Genomic DNA, 21,972 nt, shown 5'->3' on the forward strand with positions numbered 1-21,972 from the left:
TGGAAGGATTACCAGTTTAGCCATTTTGAAAAGCATGGCTTCACGCGCGAAAGACAAATACTACACTGATTATTTCGATTATTTTCAAAGTCTAGAAATCGACGTGCACTATTCGGCTTTTTAGTGTGTAGAAAACAGCTCACGACATGTCGAAATTTGCAGTTATTAGTTTTGGCGCCAAAACAAGCTACAGAGGCGGTTGCGTCAAATGCCAAGGGATCGCAAAAGCGGTTCTCGTCTGTACTACTTTTGCTTGCAATGTTGCTGGCACCAGTGACGCCAAATACGAGTAATTATGACTCTTAAGTCAATAAGTATGCGCTGCATGTAGTTCTACTGAGATTACTACAACATCAACTGGTGGGCGAGTTGATCTGACATGTCTAGTGAAGCAGCGCAACGGCACAAGGTCACCGGAATAAAGGGACAAACACAGCGCTGTGTTTGTCCCTTTCTTCTCTTGCCCTCGTGCCATTGCGCTGGTGCACTAAATATGAGATTACTACCTGCTGCTCCCAGTGCTGATGATGCCACTTCAAAAAATCGGCTGATGGTTTAGCATGGTTGGACCTGGTAAAAAGCGATGGCTTCATTTTCGGTCTCCTCTGCACGTCACCACCGCATGGTTTCATTCCAATGGCGGTCTCTGGCTTCTTTCAGCCGAGCCGACTCGTGCATCTCTAGCCGGGGCTGCACCACCAAACGCCTCTTTTATACAACCGACTCGCCTCCTGTCGTCTCTATTGCGCATGCGTAGCTGGCGGAGCGCCGGTGCCGACTCGGCCGCCGCAGCCACGCTAACCTCACGAAGTGCCAGGCAAGGCGGGGCCCCATCCCAGCTGCGGCGGTTGCCATGACAACGGCTAGGCTCTCCGGCACCGACACGGCCCAGGCGCAGCCACGCTGACGGCTTGGAACCGGGCGCAGTGAAGCTATCGCCTCAAAATGGTCCTTTCTAAAGGAACGGAAGGTTGGGAAAGTTGGTACTGCATCATAACTTTGCAGCAGCGCAACACAACGAGCACAAGAGCGAGAAGAGACACAAAGACGGCGCTCAATCTACAACTATGCTTTATTGGAAAAAAACACGCATCAATTTGTACATTCCGAAAATTCTACCCACATGCGCATATTCAGTCAAAGAATTACACCCAGAAGTGCCTATCACAGACAAGGTAGGTAGGAAAGACTCTTATTGCTCTAGAAAGTTGCTAGTAGCAGACAAGAAAGAAGATGTCCATCTTCCTTCTTCTCACAGGGTCGGTGCCCCATCACAGACAAAATCGCTACACATCAAATGCGCGTACACAGAGGCAATACCGTTATACAGTATGCTCATTTTCTTGGCTGATATCGTTGCGGATGAAGCCCTGACACACCGTTTTTCCTTCCGGATAATGTGGAATGGCTCGGCCAGTTCCCTTGTGCGTCTGTCTCTATGCCGAAACGGCTCCTCTGTGTTTACAAAAGACTGACCGCATTCACAGACGAAGCAGTGATTGGCTCGATAATTTCCATCTTTTGTAATGAGTTAGCATGCTTTATTGGCCCCATATTATTACATCGGCCAGACTGGTCTATGTAAGTACGACCACAAAAAAGCAGAATTTGATGCACCACACCCTTCCTACAGGTAACATATCCATTTACATGATCAACACGGCATCTCTTCCTCCTGCGTCCTTCATACTTGCATTGAACGGCCGCGCCTATTTTTTCTAGTTTGTTTGGGCCAAGAAAAGAACATTCACATCGTGCTTAGCCCAGACTTTCTTCAATATGTGTGATAGGGCATATACTTACGGCATGACCACCGTTTGCTTGCGTTCTTTTGACGCCCTTCGCCGTTCCGAATCATGCTCCCATGACTTCAATGTGCCGATGATTTTGTCCGCACTCGACCCGAGAACGGAGTCAGGATACCTCGCTTCTTCACACCTCTTAACCTGTGTTGCCAGGCTATTGCCATTTGATGAAGACAGGTGCTCTTCACTGTCACGCTTAAACAACTTTTAAATATCCCGCTTTTTACAAGCTTGGAATGAAAGGAGTTATAATTCAATAGCGGCTTTTCGCTTCTAGGGGAACACTGCCAATAAATATGGGTCACCTGACCTGTCAGTTTAAAATAAAGGAACCGGACGACGCCTCCTGTGGGACTTCATGCATGAATATTAGCCCCGAACGATTTCTTACTAAGCTCGCAAAACGGAGTACTTTTAATATTAGCTGACTATCAACACCTCAGATATTCCTGGAGCGGAAAATTTTGTTGAACTCAGCGGCCTCAACTATCTCTGACAATGCTGAGCTGCCGTATCCCTTCTCTGCATTCCTGTTACACAAGTCTAGTTTAGTGCTATCTGCTCTCTTTGCATTTTTCCATGAACATGAATCTCTCGATAATTTTTGACACTATTGTCGCCTCTTCAGTTCTTTGAGAGAGAAGTATGCTGGAGGAACCCTTTCAGCATCGTGACCTTAGTTTGAGCAGCCCCTCTTGCTATCCTTTGGCGCCACCACACTTGGGTTCAACCACAGGTCAGGGGCCGTATTCCATAAGCTGTCCATTTTAAAATTAGAGCATTGCGCCCGTATGGGCCTCCCTCATTGGTCACTGAGATATACCCGCGGCTTTCAAGTGCCTGTGGGAAGCGATCTGGGCATTGTGTGCTGGGCGACCGGACCTCAACACTGGATGGAATTGACTGCGATATGCAGCCACTGGTGAGGCGCAACGCAACGCTGTGTCAACAGCAGGAGACAGGACCAGCCCACTTGTTGCCATTGGCGGCGATATGCAGCCGAAGGTGACGTCCGGTCGTCTTCTACTCATTGACCGGGTCGCTTTCCACAGACGCTTGGAAGCCGCTGGTGTATCTGAGTGAGCAATGACAGAGGGTCAGACGGACGCGAAATGGCCTTTTTAAAATTGGCAGCTTATAAGATACGGCAGCTGTTTGCACCGCTGTTCAAAATTTCTTGCTGGAATCCATCGACTGCGTTTAAACCATAGAATATTGTATTTTCTTTGACTTATTAAAACTTCGCCTATTACATTGATTCTTTTTTTATCCAAACTCTCTTCCCGTTTCAGTCCATGCCCTACTTGAATTATATCCCACCGGCGTTGCTCTATCGTGTGCGTTTCATCTGCCTTTATTATGTACAGGTGTATAGCAACCTCGGCCTCCCGATTCTTGGCCGATCCCCCAGTGTGGGTATGTGGCATAATTTTTAAGGCGAACAAGAACAACGCAAAAGGCAAGGCATATGAACTCATGCTGGACAGGAACACACTGAAGAGGGGAGGCAAAGGTGCAAATACAAGGGCAAAACCCAGCAGTGAGACCCAAAGACACGAAATATTTGTTACAAACAACGAGAGTGTAATTCAGAGCAAATAGCACAATAAGCAGCACAGTACCCAGCACAAAGGCACCCAAAGCAGGCACCAAAACGACGACTCAGTGAATGCTATAGCTACAGTGGAGTGAGCAATAAACACAGATGTTGTAATGCACGGGAAACGAAGGCAATCAGGACCATAGACGGGCCGCTCACGGCACGTACTACCTCGCTCGTGAACTGACACCGCACAGTAAATGGGCCTCTAGGATTTCGCCTCCATCGAAATTCAACCAGCACCGCCGGGTTCGAAACCAAATCTTTCGGGTCAGTAGCCAAGCCCCATAACCACTGCGCCTCCGCGGCAGCTACTTAAAACATCTCCGTACTTCACCGCACCATCCGCACTCAAACGGACTTGAAGATAGGGCAGTTCGGAAAATCATCATCAGCCTGACTACGCCCACTCCAGGGTAAAGGCCTCTCTCATGTTCTCCTATTCACCATGTACACAAGGCAGAAGGCTTGTCTACAACACGCTCTGGGCGTGTTTCGGGCTGAATTACCACGCGATATCTATAGATAACATTTGGTTAAAATGGTCTTGATGTAAGCATGTGCAGTTAAACTTGTAGGATTTCGTTGTCATTTTTTGACTTCCTAGTCGCAGCGTCTTTGGGAGGTGCGGAACAGATAGTGCACTCCTTCTAGACATGCGTTTTGCTCTCTGTACTTTGCCAGCTGCCGCCACCATAACCCCGCAAATTTCTAAATCTCATCCGTCAACCTAACCTTCTGCTGTCCTCCGCTATGCTTGCCTTCTCTTGAAACCCATTCCGCTACGCTTAAGGACAAGCGGGTATCTTGCCTTCGCACCACAAGCCCTCACCAAGCACATATCTTTCTCCTGATTACGACTAGGATGTCATTAACCCGCGTTTGTACCCTCGCTCACTTTTCTGTCCGATTTCGGTCTCTTAACGTTGCCCTTATTATTTTTGTTTTTCAGGGCCCATTGCGTTGTACCCTATCGTAAGCTAAGCCCATTTTGTTAGCTTCCATGTTTCTGCTCACAGGTGACTGAGAGTAGGATGCAGTTGTATACTTTTATTGCGAAAGCAATAGTACTCGCACCTTCAAGCCTTCGCGTGAGCCGGCCGCAGTTACGTTTGACCTTTACCGGAGTGAATATGGGCGACCAACTCGCTCCTTCAGATAGCCCGGCTGCAGTTACGCAGCTGTGGCGCGCCGAGCACCTGTGGCGCTACTGCCGCTATGACGTCATACCAGCTGTAGATTATGGGCGACCAAGTCGCTCCTTCAGAGAGCCCGGCTGCAGTTACGGTGTGTGTTTGCCGCGCGGAGCACCTGTGGCGCTACTGCCGCTGTGACGTCATACCAGCTGTAGATTATGGTTTCTTTCTCTCAGTTGCAACAACATCAAAAACAAAATATAAAAAATACCGTAGACGCTTTGAGTCGTCGCGCAACTGCGGCCGGTAGCCACGCGTGACCTGTAGACGCGCCGCACTGCGTTCCTTCAGTTGGAGGCGCTGCGCTTTTGCTTTCGCAACCTACCAGGCTTAACCAAAGATAAGCCCCCGCCAATTTTTTTTCTTGAGGGACATTCGCAATTGCCATTCATGACCTAAGAAGACCTGCTACATGCGCTCCACCCCTTTCTTATTCTCCTTGTTATTTCCCTCATGATCCAGATCAGCGGCCACTGCCAGTCCTGAGTAGACGTATTTCTTTACCACTTCCAGCACATCGCTACCCAATGTGAACTATTGTTCACTTGCTTGATTATTCAACATTAGTTTGCTTTTTGCATGCTGTTTTAGATCCACCGATCCGCTCTAATTGATCATGATTTGATGTTCATCTCCTGAATGACTTAGCAAGGCAATGTCATCAGCGAATCGAAGATTTCTTCGGTATTCTCGATTAACTGTTATTCCTAACTGTTCATGATCCAGGCACCAGAACGCCTGTAAACAGGCGGTCAATAGCAATAAGGAGACCATGTCTTCCTGCCCTTGCTTTTTGGAACTTTATTGCTGACTTTACGGAAGACTATGGTAGCTGTGCAGCTGTTTTAGATATCTCCCAGTATTTTCAGATCAGCCTCTTCTAGAGCCTGATTCCGCAATGCCTGCAAGACTGCTGAGGTTTTCACTGAGTGTAATGCTTTCTCGTAATCAACGAAGGCTATATATAGGGGTTGGTTATAACCTGCGCATTTCTCTAATCACCTGATTGATAGTGTGAGTATGGTCTATTGTCGTGTATCCTTTACGAAAGCGTGCCTTATCATTTGGTTCGTTTAAGTATAAGGTTGTCCTGCCTCTTTAGCGGTTACTTTACTAAACGCCTTGTAGGAGCGAACACTAAGCTGATCGGTCTAATTTTTCAAGTCTTTCACTTCTTCTTTATTATGAATTGAGATGATGTTATAGTTCGTGCAAGCTTCTGATACACTGGAAGTCATAAGGCATTTCGTATAGAGGGTGGCTAGCTTTTCTAGCATAATCTTCCCTCGGTCCTTAACAGTGCCGTGGTTACCTGATCCCCACCATCTGCTTTCCCCTTCTGCATTGCTCCTAAGACTTTCTATTTCATTAGTGGCGGGATTTCCCATTGGTGTGCTCTATTGTCTCTGTCGTTAACGTTCTGATTACAAAAGGTACTGTACAGATTTGTGTAGACCTCTTGGGCTACTTGAACTATAAAATCAATATTGATAATTATTGCCACCTTTGTCTCTTAACGTATACATTGGTTTTTACATACGCCTAGTTTCCTCTTCACCGCCTTTAAGCAACGTACAGTCTTTGTCAAAAGTTTAGAGCCCAGGGGGTTCACTTCCAAGCTTTATATTGGGACTCCAGGAGCATTCATGGAAGTCCTACCTATTGCAGAAGGCAGTACCAGAAATCTTCTCATGTCCAGGAAATTTGGAGCTCTAGAGATCCATTAAGAACGACACAGTGTGGCTCAAAAGAAAACCCCCTGGGCTCCAAACTTTTGACAAAGGCTGTACGTTCTTTAGAACATGCTCCATTCTCTCCATATCAAACTTCGTTATGTCGGCTACCTTATATAGGACAATTCAGAATGGCTTCAGGAAGGTTCAGCAAAGGAATCTGCACACAGGCCTCCCAAAAGTGCTCTTCAACTACCAAATAACACCTCTGGATGAATTAAGGATAGTTTCCGGGCCTGTTGGTACACGACCACACGGTAAAACAGCACGCTTACACGGGACGAAGAAAGAAGACACGCACACACAAAGCGCTGAACTTACAACTGCATGGTTTATTGCATTGCTCGCAATAAATACCGGAAAGGGAAACAAAAAACAACCAAAGGAAGGCGAGGAGATATCCTCCTGTCGCATCATGTCGTCAATGGTTATTCAAGATATTTAATCTCTTTTCTTGTCAGTGCCATCGATGGAGTGCTAACGCATGACGCGCCTTTCCTATCTATGATGAATGCTTCATATAGTTCACGTTTGTGCTGATGATTGTACCGCCTCAAAATCTGGCTTCGTCCAAGGTTAGGTGTGCAATGACAGGCAGATACGTGTTTTGCCAGCGTGCTACCGTATCCCGTGCGGATGTTAATGGCGTGCTCTCGTAGACGGTCGTTTATGCAGCGTCCACTTTGGCCCACATAAGATGCGCCGCATGACAGCGGTATCTCGTAGATTACCTCCGTGTCGCAGGTGTCACAGATTACCTCCGTGTAAGCGCGCTGTTTTACGGTGTGACCTCTGGATGACGGAAATCTCTCTTTCAGCCACTTCTGGGTTACCAGATTCGTTCTCGCCTCGTCACGTTCCTGCCACCACCTGTTTTCCTTCCGTTACGTTCGCAGGAAGAGGCAGATAGCATGCTCGGCAGTGGTGATTTCGTTTGGGCAAGAAACTTCGGTGAAGGTGAAAAGTGGCTCCCAGGAACCGTGAAACAGACAATGCATAACCAACTAGCCCCGCAACGCGTTTTACTAAGGTTCATGGATGGTTACAAATGAGATGCCAGCTGGAGAAATGCAAGAACACTGGGATCAGCTTCACCCACGTGAAGCTCCAGTCATGCCGGCGACAACACCTGCAGAAAAAACAGCAGCTGACCCGCCACCTGAAAAACAATCCTCTTCAAAGCCACCCTGTGGCCCACACCGTTTCGGAACATCAGCGATCTGCCCGTGTCAAGTAACCGGTGCATTTTTATCCACCCTAAGCAGGGAAGAATGCTGTGCCGTAATTTGAGTGTGCCGACTACGACCCATTAACTGCGTGGTGTGCGCGCCGAGCCGCCAAGTGATCCTTCGGGAGTGCGCGCAGCGTTGTGTTGCGTTTACACGGAGGGCCCGCTCTGGTGCCGAGGTTTATGTTAGTGCCCCGCGCGCAGGCATGTGCCCCTTCTATTTCCGAGAAGAAACTTACTGCTGTGTTTCGGCAGCTCTCGTTCCGTCTGCTTCTTGTAACCACGTCTGCCTCCGCTGGTAGGCGGTAAGGCATTCATCTACAGCGCGACTAGTGGACACCACAGAGTGACAGCTTCGTTCTCTGGTGCCACAAAGGCTATGGACTGGTTTCGAAATAAAATAAGCAGTATTAATATATCTAAGAAGCTATTATTCTGCTTCTATAATCGTTTCAAGGTGGTTACCCTTGACTATCCTCTGGTTTTGCATGGGTAAGATTGTATGTCCTGCTCTTGTAAGCGTCCACTGTTTTAGGCTGTATTAAAGCACCTCGGCTTTTATTTTGACAGGGACCTCACTTGGAAAAGCCACCTTGCTCACGTTTCTAAGAGACATCTCTGGGATACTGGGCGAAAATTTTGCCGCAGCTGTTTCTGATGCCAATAACGCATAAAAAGGATAACTACGGTAACATTTTGCGCAAAAAAAGGCGTGAGAGTCATTTTTCTGTGTTTTCCTATGGTGCCTAAAAAAGCTGCCAATGTGAGGTAATAAGACTCCTGCTGATCCAGCACAATTCAATCGCTATACAAATTTCACATGCGTAAAACCCATTTTCGCCATCCTTTTAATTTTCCTGCTCAAAAAGTTTAGTCGGCGTTTTGGCAGTTTCCTGCGAAGAATTTTGAAGTGGCAAGTGGCAGCGCATAAAATTCGCGCATAGAGAATCGTTGGCGGCACTGTTTGTGGAACTGTCGCCATTTAGCCATGCCGGCGATTCTGGTAAGTTTGACGTCCCGTTGAAGATGATAATTTCCCGCTTTCTCTTCCTCCGCCAAGGAATCTGCTCACTGCTGAATGAGAACTGTCAAAAATAGAAAGTCATTTGAAAGGGAGCTCTGCGTTAAGAGACCATTGCTTGTGCTGTTGGTACCATTTTAGTGTGAACTTTATAACAAAACGGGCGAATCATATCATGATAGCCGAAGGTTCACACCCGTGAAGAATTGAGAAATAACTTCATCACTTTGAGACTAAATTTTCACTAGGCCTAACGAATTCATATTGTTGCTGACCTATGTAATTTCTTCTTTCAACCTCTCACTAGTGTGGTTTGCGCAGGTTGTGCCTGGAAGGCGTGTGTTGCGCATCTTAAAAGCAGCCTCCTGCGTTTGGCAGGTTCTCATGGGTATGTATACCGGGTATCACATTCTCGTATGTACCTACAAGAAAGAAAGCCGCGAGACTTCTTGCCTTCATCACAGCTAAGAAGTGGCAGAACCGGTTCTAGCCCCTCTCCCAATGAGCGCGCTACGGGAAAGACAGTGCACCACCGATGGTTATTGTGTCGCAGCTGCAAACCTCACTAGGCACGCGGTGACCGCGGCAGTTTTTGGCTGCTAAAGACCACGATGTCGACGGAAACTATACCGCTTTGAGGGCGAATAAAGTTGGTTTGATTTGGTTTATTGGGGCTTAACGTCCCGTAGCAACTTAGGCTTTGAGGGACGCCGTAGTGAAGGGCTCCGGAAATTTCGACCGCCTGGGGTTATTTAACGTGCACTGACATCGCACAGCACACGGGCCACTTGAATTTCTCCTCCATCGAAATTCAGCCGCCGCGGCCGGGATCGAACCCGCGTCTTTCGGGTCAGCAGGCGAGCGCCGTAACCACTGAGCCACCGCGGCAGGGCGCGAATAAAGTGCCACATCCAACTATAAATGCTTTTATAGAAAATTCTGCATAACGACAGTTTACTGGACGGGGACTGGGAGTTGCCCGTGCTGCGCCGCACTTTCCGCAGTAGTTAGCTACATCGAGATAAGGGAAACTACAAGAGACAAAAGAACGGCACCGTCAGGAAAGTCTCCAGCGCGCATGATTAGGGAACAGCTCGGTTTACAGCTCTTAAGTGCAGCCTATACGGACCTCACCCATGCATGGACACAATCTTATCCAGGTGCTCTTGGGCAAAGTCTGACGGTCGTATTCGAGGGGATGATAAAGGTGTCCTCGCCGTAAGAACTCGGAGTAGTTGAGGAAAGATAAAATTAGATTGTGCAGATTATTTGACCCACTTGTTGTGTATATCGTACTAGACCGTATCGGTGCGTGTAAGAGAAGAGCGCTTCCTTGAGAAGCACTAAGAGGAAACAACTGAAATTTGGCTTCTCGTACCCTGTGCGCCACGTAAAGGTTAGCTGCAGAAAGATTTCTTCAAGTCATAATTAGCAGACAAGGCTGTGATTTTCGGCTCAAGCTGCATGCTGTAAAGACGCGACGTTGTGTCCGGGTGAAAAGCGGTGGCTTTACGAATGCGTGAAAATCACTTAAACCCACCTGCCCTTGTCTACGTTCGGGTAGGCGTTATGTCCGAGATGCAACTTCGTAGCTTGCTGGAACGCCATTATTCACATGACCGCTGTGCAAGTTTTGGCAAACATTCGGCACCCATATCGTCAGTGGCTGGCACACTCAAGACGTGCGGATGCTTTGCTTTCTTCTTGCCGCTAAGATACTTCGTAAGTTACCGCCCCTCTCAATGCTCAAAGTTTCCTCTCAGCGCGAAGATTGAAGAATGTTCTAATCATGCAAGATGCACACCCTTCTGCGAAATGCTGCAGCTTCTAGACGAAGCATTTTCGATGCAGCCCATGCAGCGCAGCGCAGGATACTATACGTGTAAATTTTGCCGTCAAGATATTTTAGATAACCTAAACAAGCATCGTTAGTCTACTATGACGATGCTATTTTGCCCGGTTGTCAGCAGGCGTGCGCTTGTCCCATCTCTCTCGGTTTCCTCTTGAAACTCTCAGCACTGCCAGCAGTCAGGCGTGCAGAGTGCTCCCAAGTTGATTTACCTGGTGTGCTAACGACAGAAACCTGGCTACGAGAAAGCTTTCCCTTTGTTATGGTTCGGTAACCGGATAGAAAACCACAGGATTTGGAATGGAATATTAGTCCTCCATCGCCGCAAAAAAAGGGGGAATTGCATCGTGGGTTACTCATCTTGTGGAGCGGTATGACAATTAAGAGGCCTCATCTGTTTTGCTCAATATAGGAAGACAAATCTAACGAGTCCAATGAAAGGAAACTTCTGTGACTAAAATGAAAAAAAAAATGTCACCTGCAAAGACAGTTTCCGCTACACCTGGTCAACCCACTGCAATTGAAGCAACAGGCGACTCTTCACTAGTTTTCGTCGGCTGCTCATATAGCTTCGACAGCACTGGTTGGTGTAATGATTGAGTACATTACGACTAAAGTACTTTCCAAAGGAACATAGTTTTATGAACGGTGGCTTCTGACTGAGCGCGGCTCGGTATGTGTCCTGGAACAGGAACGTACCTCATGAGCTTCTACCGGAGTCAAGAGTTTCTGGAGAAAGTTGCTGACAAAAGAAAAATCGTGCTTCCAGGACAATGCTGATACTATCACAGCCATGTGCCAGGGCAACGATGGCTGTATCGCTCTTTTCTTCGTTCTCTAGGCCCTCTCTTCTCTTCTTGAGTTCTCTCCATTTCTGAAAAAAAAGGTCTGCATGGGTTCCGAGTGTGGCGTAGTTAGGTGTTGCGTGACTTCTCGCATGATCCTAAGATCACGGCTCCCAACTGTAGACTAATATGTTTATGATCCCTTCCCTGGCTGTACTTCCCCTCTTCGTCTATTTCCATCATCGCCAGCTTGCTATAGATGCCCTGCGACATTAGACAGTAGTAAATGGTTGTGTGCCTGTTACGGAATTTCCACGTGATTTGTGCCTCAGGTTTAGTTTCTCTATTGACAATAACTAGGTTGTGCCGCTCACAGAAGTCTAGCATTAACTTCCGGTTACAATCTGTGTATCCATCCAGATCCTCGATGTGGTCATTCATGTCTCCAAGCAGAATAATATCGGCGCTCTCTCCAAACTGCTTTATATCGTCATTGAGGCACTTAACTAGATGCTTGTTTTCTTGCCTGCATTTGTCCCCGGTCCCTAAATAAACTACCCCTAGCATGTTTTTTACCAGCAATTCTACCTAATACCCAGACATGTTCTTTGCAAGTTGATTTTATTCTTTGCCAATTTGTTCCTTGATGTATCAGCATACCTACTCCTCCTCCCTGTTTCTCCGTTGTTGTTCTGTTCACTCCTCAACAGAGATAGCCATCGATTAACGGTGGATCTTCTAGATCACTCAGATGTGTCTCGCATAGAGCGTACACACCTACTTCTTCGTCCTTTAATTGCTCTTCTAACCATTCCGCTCTCATTCTACGCCCTTCCTTGTTTATGTAACTGATCCTAGTGTTAAAATTATTTTCAGAAGTGGTGGTAGAGTTTCGATGGAGGCAAAAATCTAGTGGCTCGTTTACTGCGTGATGTCAGTGCATGCTTAAGGACACCAAGTGGTCGAAATTTCCGGAGCCCTTCACTAAGGAGTCTCTCATAGCATGAGTCGCTTTGGGACGTTAACCCCCATAAACCAAACCTATTTAGCAGTTTTCTTCCTGGACCTCCTAGCAGCGATTTTGTTGGGCAGAGCCGCCGTTGCTACACTTTCTGCTTCGCTTCGGCCTACCCATACACCCTGATCTGCTGCGGAGCCCCTAAAAAAGCTACTGCCTGATCTGCCAGGAGCCCGCCGATCTTCGCTCCTACGCTTCCACTAAGATGGATGGGATCTCGTGTAAAGCGTCTGCGAAAGCCTGCTCTATGCACTTCCCTGTTTATGTGTGACTCTTCAAAGCCTTTCTCGACGCTTAACGTCCTTATCTCTCGATTAGGAGTCACCACGTCCTTGGCAATCTCTCCGTTCTGTCCTTGCACCTTCGGCACAGGGCACACCACGATCTGCAGTTGCTGTGCCTTATATCGTCTACTCCCTCAACTAATCTGTCCACTACTTGTGCGGTGTCACCATTCAGGACATCATTTAGCCCCGCCGCTATCACTACCAAATTACGCCCTGCAGCGTTCTCTGAAAGTTAGCTTTTAGTCTCTCTGAGTACCGCGTCCATTGTCCTCCGTGAGAAAACCTCAGCTGCTACCTGCATATCACCCTTTACACGCGCCATTATAGCTCTTTCGCACCTCGTCATATCTTAGTCACCAGCGATGAGCACTAGGGTACTCTCTTCCTCCCTCCTAACTTCCGGACTGTGCTGCCTTTTATCAGTTACTGAGACCTCATTCGTCGTGTTTAGCTTGTTCCCCTTCTTGGCGGTGCATTGCTGTTCCGGTCTGAAGCTGCCGGACTTACATTCTTATCGCTGTCCATGCCAACGCTAGCACCGTCCACATGGCTGGTGCTGGAATGTCCTCAGTGTGGCTTCCGATGCCGGTGTCAATCATTTTTTTTTTTTTGCAGTTGAACAAGCTGTTCTTGAATTTTCCGCTTCTCTGCTCTTTCGAACCTGTAGCTCTCTTTCTAGAGCATCCTGACGTAACGCTAGTTTGGTGTTCGCTTGGTCAGCCCTGTCCACGCGTGCACCCAATACGCAAGATTTCTACATAAAATGCGCGCCTTCGGCTTTCTCTACAGATTAGAACTGCAATTCCTTCAAATTCACCGACGCCTCACTCTCCTTGCTTCTAACCTTCAGTTCCTAGACCATCTTAGCAGGACTCGATTTTTGCTACTACAAAATTCTAGAACATCTATACATGCTTAAATAAAATTCAGGCTACCACAAATGCCGATCACCTAGGAACAGAATAACTACCGTTCTAAAATTGTCAACTTTAAAATGAGCGCTGAAAGTCTATAGCTGCCGGCTAGAATAGACCCGGCCGTTATCGGTCACTGACCTAAATTCTGCTCTTCAGCCTGCACTTCCTCTAACTGGCCTAAATCAAAAACTGTGTATCCACACTTCTATGAGAGGTCTTCTCACGACATCACGGGGCTATTTTGATGAATAGCGCATAGCGTCAGCACTGAAGGTCGGAGCAAGTGGCGATAAGCCGATCAGACTTGCAGACAGCCGTCCGTCGTGCTAAATGTGAAACAAAATGGTGGTCACTGCGACGACCGTGCACACTCCCTGCATTGTGGGCGGAGAAAAAATTTTAGCATATATGCTTTTAGAATGCGCGGATTGTACACCGATACAACAACGGGAAGCTTTGGGCCAGTTGGTCTGACATGTCGGAGAGGAGGAATAACCGCGAACTTGACAGGACTGAAGAACGAGAAGAGGACAGGACGAGCGGTTACCGCTCGTTTTGCCCTCTTCTTGTTCTTCAGTCCTGTCAAGTTCGCGGTTATTCCTCCTCTCCAACATGTACACCGATAATTATGGTATTGCTGGTGGCGCTTGGACAAACGATGCTGATTTCTAAACGGATGGCCTCTTGCATTAACGCTAACAGCATGACTACATTCATTTTTTTCCTCGTTATCAAACCTCCCCGCAAGTGCTTCATCCTGCTGCTATGGTGTTTTCAGTAATGCAGGGTATAAAAAAAGCGTGAGCAGGTCAAGCCGACATTGAAAATGGGATACTCCCGAACCTAGCGAAACGAACATCAAATCTTGGGCCCAAACGTACACAAATCTTGAAAAATTTTTCATACTTTAAAAACGCTTCTGAGAATACTTTTAATATATCCTAAAAACGTCACTTCCACAGATTTTTCTACCAAGCAGGCAAAATTTTGCCATTCAATATATAATAAAGATAAGCTAACAGTTGCGTTCTAACGTGAGCTCCAACTGCATTTAATGTGGAAAATATCGTTGCTGGAAAATAGCAATGCATTTTACTCTACCCACGATCTAAAGGGTGGCATTTGGCAACCCCTAGAGCAAACTAAATTATCGCAAAACTGGTACCATCTTCCTAAAAATAACAGAACACGAAATTGAGCAGACAAGCCTACGGAAATGAGGGCTCGTTATGATATGCATATTTAGAAAGCGAAATTCCATCGTAACCAGGGAAAGCCTAGGGGAATGTTTTTTTTTTACTTTGTGGTGTGAAACAATGTCAAATTAGTAGTATGGCTAAAAATTATTTGATTAGAAAGTAGAAGAAACAACAGTCAAATGCCGCCAGTGGGACCTGAACTCACGACCTCCTTATGTTTACCAACTCAGCTACGGCGGCGTCTGTCCAATATTCTACTTTCGTGAGTATTTATGTTGCGTGTAATCTAACCTTGGTAGTGTTGACGAGCGCCACCGTTCTCCATAGCAGCCGACACAGAATATCCAGTATTAGCGCGAGTCTCACGAGGAACGTGATCGAATGGTGAGGACAGCAGCTGTGCGAAAACCCTCTCACGCTACCTTGACACGAACACGAAACACGAGAGCTACACTCCCTACTTCCATAACGCTCCACAATCGCGTTTTGTCAGGTGCATATTTCTGCATGTCTTTTATTTCCTTCGTATTTTCAGCATTTTTTTCTTTTTAAATCTTCAGTTAGCTATCGGAGCAAAAAGTATTTTTGGTTGTACTTTTATTTCGTGCTTTTGTCACCTTGCATAGCGGCCTGTGGTTTTTTGTAACGCTCCTCCATGGGTCCGGTGGGCAAACTTTTTTGACTAAAGCAAAAGCATTCCTGGGCTATGTCGGCGGGTTCGTGTCACCAAAACTTATTAGCAAAAAGTGTCCGCAAAACGTCTCCGCAGTAGTTGTGGCGTTCTGAGAAGAGGTAGCATCAAACGAGTGGTTGTAATCGATAGAGGATGATATGAGGATGCTGCGGGGAAAAATTATGTCGATGGGATGAATAGTTAACTAATTAGAGCTAAAATGTCGAAAAAGCCTCGAAATAGCGCGTGCGTCGATATAGTGGACGGGAAAACATTCGTGCACGGGAAATTAGTGAAACAATAGACAAAAGAGTAAAAGTATTAAATCAACGGAAATGCATTTCATGAGTGATCATTAATCGAACAAAAAGTTTCATTGGTATAGAATAATTAGCTAATTAATTATCAGCAAAAACTATTCCACGGTTGAATAGGCTTGACAGGGATATATAAAGTGGACGGGAAAGCAACCACGGCGCCAAATTTGGAAAACCTTAATGGTTGCCTGAGATAAAAAAGGCATAATCAGAGTAAATAAATTGCTATTTAATTCAAGAATCCGATAATTACGCTAATTCGGTAGTTATTTACTTAACAAACAAAAAAGAATGATAATGAGAGGCGAAGAGTCGCGACGAGTGCCGAGGAGGCGTCAGTGCGTTTAAATTCTCCCAGTGCGGGTCACACGCAGTTATCTGCATTTTTTATTGCGTGGGCATCAGAGTGTCATGTCGGGAATAAGTGTCTGTAGGCTGAGGCCACCGATGAGCAATGAAAGAAAACGAAGATCAATAGACATAAACATGCAGGAAACAATATTCTGCATCGCAATGTTTGGTTGAGTTGGAGGCTGTACGCAGCCACTGGCGGGATTAGCCTCGTGGGATTAGCCACTGGCGCGATTAGCCTAGCCGGGAATTGCTCCACCGTAAAAATCCATAGATATTAATTAAATCAGCAATTGTCTACACAGCGCAGATCTCTGACCTGGCAGGTCTACGTCATCATGCGCGCAATACCCACAAGAGTCACTAACTGCTACGGTCACCACCTGAAGTATAGGCCACAGTCTCGATGAAATTTTAGAACGCGGGAGGGAAGCGTCTTGTCTGTGTGACTAGTGTCCGCGCTGGTAAACGATGTCTTGATATGAACCGTATGACACTCCTGCCCGCATGAATTCATTGAGTAGGCCACACCATTCCGAATTAACATCTGGACAACACATGACATAATCCTTTACATCACCGCACACACTATGCGAAGAAAACAGCGGAGATGATGCCAGACCCGTCTTATGCATCGACACTAGGGTACGAGCAAAACCTGTGCGAATGCAGAGTAGTTAAATGGCTTCAGGTCTCTTTAGTCCCTTGGTCACACGCGGTTGGTTGGCTGGACAATACAGGTAACTGAAATGACTGCGGACCGTTACTTTCAAGAATATCTTTATATCTGGAGGGACATCTCTTGATGGATGCACAGAAAGAGCCTCGTGGGCGAGGACCGCCGCCACCTCGTTGCCCAAGACGCCTACGTGCGAAGGAACCCATTGGAAGCTTATACATAGAGTAGCCTCTGTTGTTCAGATTATTCACCAAGTTCAGAGAGCTAATAGACAACCCTTCGCAGGGAAGCCGACACTTTGATCTTTTGAAGGGCCGACTTCGAATCTGACAAGATGGCAGCAGGGTGAGCCGGAAAAGACAGATCGTTCCACATAACTGGTCGCGCGTTCAGCCGTTATGGAGGACACGGCACTAGTAACGCGGGCATGCCAGGAAATATTCAAGGATGGAGTATGAAATTCCGCTTCACTAGCTCTGCACAGAACCATCAGTGAAACCTTGGGCATTGAAAGCATACTGTTATTCTAAATGCTCGAGACAGAGCGAACGCGTTTCTAGCAAAGGAGTGCTCCAATTAGCGCGAACGCGAGGAATGGTCAACGCAGAGGTGAGACTGAAAATGTCTAAGGTGGGTTTAACCGGTGGCTTCGTCTGTGAACGTTAAGACGTAAGGTACTAAGCCTGGGACTCTAAGCCCAGGTTTAGTAAGCCTGGGACTCTGATCTGTTTCGGAGCCACTCGAGAAGAGCTACCGTCCCTCCGAGGCAACCAAGCCACATTAATAACGTTTGTGAAGCCATAAGGGCAAGAGATTTTAATAGTGGCTCATAAAGAACTCGACTGTTCGCGGCCGCCTGCGGACTCGTAACGCTCTGCTTATGCTCTTTCTCTCCAAAATTTGAAGATGTTCAAACTGTGAAATATTAAAGGTAGTTGATACATTATGCGGCTTACCACCAGGGCTTCATGGAGTCTTACCATTGACGAAGGATTATTTCTCCATTGTTCACCTGCGATTATACAGATCATACTAACGCGCAAAGACTGCTGAGAAAACTGATTGCACGGCTTGTCGCCACTGGAGACGAGAGTCAAGAACGACGCTAAGAAAGCTCGACTACAGACCGATTCGGTTTAACCTTTACATATATCTTTTTATAAACAACTGTTAAAGCTACATCGGTGCCATTTGCTCAGCTAGATTGTACAACAAAGCAGACATTATTTACCTCACATGGATCAATAATTATATGATTAACCTAATTGACTGATAAATGTTTAATTTCAGTGGACCAGGTTTAATTACGATATTGGTGGCTGTCAATATCGATGGTGATCCCTGTTCTTAATTTTTTTTAAATCGGCAGTGTGCTTTCTAATATCGAACGTCAAAAATAAGCATTTGAAACGTTGCTGAGTCAACTTTGTATTATTACCTAGTTATATAATGGCGCCGCTGCGCGTAATATCGCCGCCAAAATCAAGTTCTACATTATTACATGCACCAACTGCGCCTGTATTAGATGTATAAGAAGTGAATGACTTCATTTTATAAGTATGCAATGCGGAAATGCTAACTGGACGTGCTTTCAAATGCGTATTTTTAACATTCTATATTCCAAAACACATTTCTTTGTTGCTGACCTTTGATGTTGATGACCATCAGTTTCCCAATATAACCCTGCTGCATAAAAACAAGAAGAAAAATTTTATTTGTTAAGTTCATGAATTCATTGTTTAATTATTGCTTCAAAATTTGAACACGAAATCTGTCTTGCTGTACAATCTAGCTCAACAGACTGCACCGACGTATCTCTCAGTTTTTTTAAATAGCTGTAAATGCTAAAAAAATCATCCTGTGCATTGACGAATACACGGGCTGCCATGGTCTGTTCTGCAGCCACGCATAACGTCTTGCAACAATTGGAAACAAGACAAGGTCGTACGTTTCCACTTATATAGACAATCCCATACATTTAAGATAATCCTCTACTGAAAGCAGAGTTTCTTGAGCTATCAAGGCTTATCGCTTGTGTTAGTAGCTGATAAACACAACAGAAATGTCGCCTTCATATAATAGAGACATACGGAGCTTCCAATGATTTTTCTTCAAGGCCTCAGGAAGACGAGTCATTAAAACATTAAAGTGGGAGAAAGGACCTCTGAGGCAGACCTCGCAATACAGCCCTTTTTATGCTTGAAATAGTCCCAAAACCTCGCTAGAATGAAGCGGTCACAGATGAAAGAGTGAATGAATCATAGAAGATGCTCCTGTACATCCATGGCTTGCAAAGTATTTAGTATTGAGCTTTGAAGGACACTGTCGTAAACGTTTCCTACGTGAAGGAAAATGGCTCGTGTCGAAACGCCAAAAGTCCTCTGAAGTTCACTGTGGCTTACCAGGTCGAACATTTTATCTTGCGTACTAAAACCTTGGAGGAATCGGGTCATGCATGATTGAAGTGCTTTTCTCTAGCCACCACGTAACGCGACCGCTTTTGGGTTAGGAATCGGGCACACAAGCTGCTCAGCCGCTACACCATATGCAGTGGGAGCTGGAAAGGAATAAGAATAGTGGAGAGGGCGGACCACTGCCCCTGCTCCTTCGCGGGCATGTGCCATGCGTCCCGCTTGAGGTCCATGGCGTCATGCGCTGAAACGAAAGCAAGTAGCAACCAACACTAAAGAAACCAAACAAGACAACAAAAGCGTGTGTCATGACCTAAGCAGTGGCAGCCAGTGGGAGAGAGGGAGAGAAAGAAACGTCATTAAAGAACGTAGATTAAGCTTTTAGAACATCCTATGCCTGGTTGACCAAGGACAGGTGGTCTTCCCGGAAGGAAATGTAGAGACTAGACTGGGTGACAGGAAAGGAGTAGAGGCAGTGCTCCAGATTAGGATATAGAGCACGACAGATGGGACAGGATAGGTCAGGACAAAGACAGAAAGGGAATAGTCGGGATTGTGTACAGAGAGTTTTTGTTTGAATTCTACGAAGTTTATATGATTGGGCAACATTGAAATCTGGACGGGGGCGTGGTACGAGTCGGTATAAAGTTCACTTATTGGTAGTTTTTCTTATTGTGAGCGTTTGGGGGCCAGCTTCTCGGCTCACGCTGAAGGACTTGACCAGAGGATGACAGGCACCCGGATGTGAACATCGCGGGCTAGCAGATGAGCCAACTCTTATCCTGTGATCCCTGCATGACCAGGGACCCACCGTATGGTGATGGACGAGAACAGAGCCAGGGAGTGTAGGGCGTCCTCTAGTTCTTGTTTTATATTGGATGGAATTAGCCGGCGTTGGAGAAAGCGATTAGCCGCCACACTATGAGCGTAAAGCATGCTCACGCATTGCTGTCAGATCCATCCATCGATCGCCTGTGAATTTCATTATATGTGCACAGTGCACAGCGCTTGATGTCTGACGTATCCAAGAATGAACACGTTCCGATGCTATTTGGAGTTCCCCACTAATGTCACTACACCGCTGCTGTACCCTGTACGAGAAAAACGTAGTTCGATGCGTCTTCCAAATGCACGAGCCCTATGCTGCGAATATCGCAAACGCTTCACTCCAATCGCCCCCCTCCCGCATGACCGAATTCGGCTCAACATTGTCCTTCACAGCCGCTAATTGTTGTCTCATCTCTTGCAGTGCTTCGAAGCAAACTGTCAAGGCTCTCTGCAGCTCTTGCATCTCCCAAGCTATGCCTAAATGCCAAAGTGAGCGAATAAAGCCTTTCTGCAATGTTATCGATGGCGTGACGAGGTGCCCCTTCACCGTGCCTGAGCGCATAAGGCAAGCCCTGGACTTTGTCCCAGGGAAGGGCGATCTCCTGCAAGTGACATACCCCAAGAGCGGCACTTATTGGGTGCAGTATGTCACGCAGCTCATCCTCAAGGAAGGCGGGTCCATTGACAGCTATGAAGAGTTCATTGACGCCTGCGTGTTTATTGACTACAACGAAGTACACTGGGAGCACTACCTCGCGCCAGGGACCCTTAGGTTGTTTATGACTCATCTTCCGATGCGCCGTGACAAGTTCAACCCCGAGGCCAAGTACGTGTATGTTGCACGGAACCCTTGGGATGTCTGCGTCTCATTTTACTACCACGTAAGGTCTCTCAGTTTTTTCCATTTCGAAGATGGCTCCTTCGACGACTTCTTGGATGCGTTCCTTGAAGGCAACTTTGGATACGGTGACTACTTTGACCACGTGATGTCCGCCTACTGCTTGAGGAACGAGCCGAACGTCTTGTTCATCACGTACGAGGAATTGAAACGAGACACGCAGGGCACCGTCGTCCGCTTGGCCCGCTTTCTCGGCGAACGCTACAGCAAGGGGTTGCGGGACGACGGCGAAGCAGGGAAAAAGAGGTTGGAGCTGATTTTGGAAAGGGCGAAACCGGACAGTATGAGCAAAGCAATGGAGATCGACCTGGCTAACACTAGAAGGTCAGACCTGAAGACAAGGCTGACGGACCTCAATGTCACGGTGAATCCAGCTGTTGCCAAAGATCCCACGCACTCTAACATGGTCAGGCAAGGCAAAGTAGGAGGTTGGAAAGAGCACTTCAACCGCGACCAGCTGAAGCGCATGGAGGCGGCTATTGTGAAGAAGACGCGGGGATCTGGTGTTATGGACCTCTGGGCAGATATTCGTGACGAAGCTCTGCGGATCACGGAAGAATTGTGCCAGTGACAAAGTGTTTATTATTTGCCACAAACCATGGCTGAAAATCTTCCCGACTAGTTTACATTTGCCTCGTAATGCGTAAAGGGCCGAAGAGATCAAGCTGAATAAAGTGTTATTATTCATTAGACTGTGCTTCTTGTAAGAAATAATTACCTCCTGATGTCCGCTTTCAGGATTTAAATCAATTTCTTTGCGGCAACTGTCGTTTCACATCACCCAACGTTTCCAGCCATCCCACGTCGTAAATATCTACCTGTGGACCCACTAATTATTGAATCAATAGGTATCGAACAAATATATTGATTCTCTGAAAGTACCATCTAGTACGGGAATTGACAACCCTAAATTCCTCAAAAGCCCAAACTGTATTTCTCTCTCATATTGGATAAGCTGTACCAGCAATCCCTCGATGATAGTGTCCTCCCATCAGAATAGAAGACCGGAAAGGTTGTTCTAGTCCACAAATGTGGAATTAAAGAGAACCTACATTTGGCGCCCTATATAATTACAGGCATTACACGCAAAACGTTTAAACACGCACTTTACATGGGCATCGTGAATTTGCTTTAAAGTTACTCTCTTTTTACGAATTCGCAGTTTGGCTTCCGCAAG

The 21,972-nt window shown here is 46.5% G+C and overlaps 1 protein-coding gene across 1 annotated transcript; it reads left to right on the forward strand.

The window, feature by feature from the left end:
- Positions 1-20,239: 20,239 nt before the first annotated feature.
- On the forward strand, positions 20,240-21,759 carry LOC149356098 (amine sulfotransferase-like). Its single transcript, XM_089577741.1, has one exon. It carries the CDS (start codon positions 20,257-20,259, stop codon positions 21,364-21,366), a length of 1,110 nt encoding a protein of 369 aa, XP_089433867.1. The 5' UTR covers positions 20,240-20,256; the 3' UTR covers positions 21,367-21,759.
- The last annotated feature ends 213 nt before the right edge of the window (positions 21,760-21,972 follow it).

Source organism: Amblyomma mixtum, chromosome 3, assembly GCF_055824585.1.
Source record: "Amblyomma mixtum isolate Tamu chromosome 3, ASM5582458v1, whole genome shotgun sequence".
Taxonomy (NCBI): Eukaryota; Metazoa; Arthropoda; class Arachnida; order Ixodida; family Ixodidae; genus Amblyomma; species Amblyomma mixtum.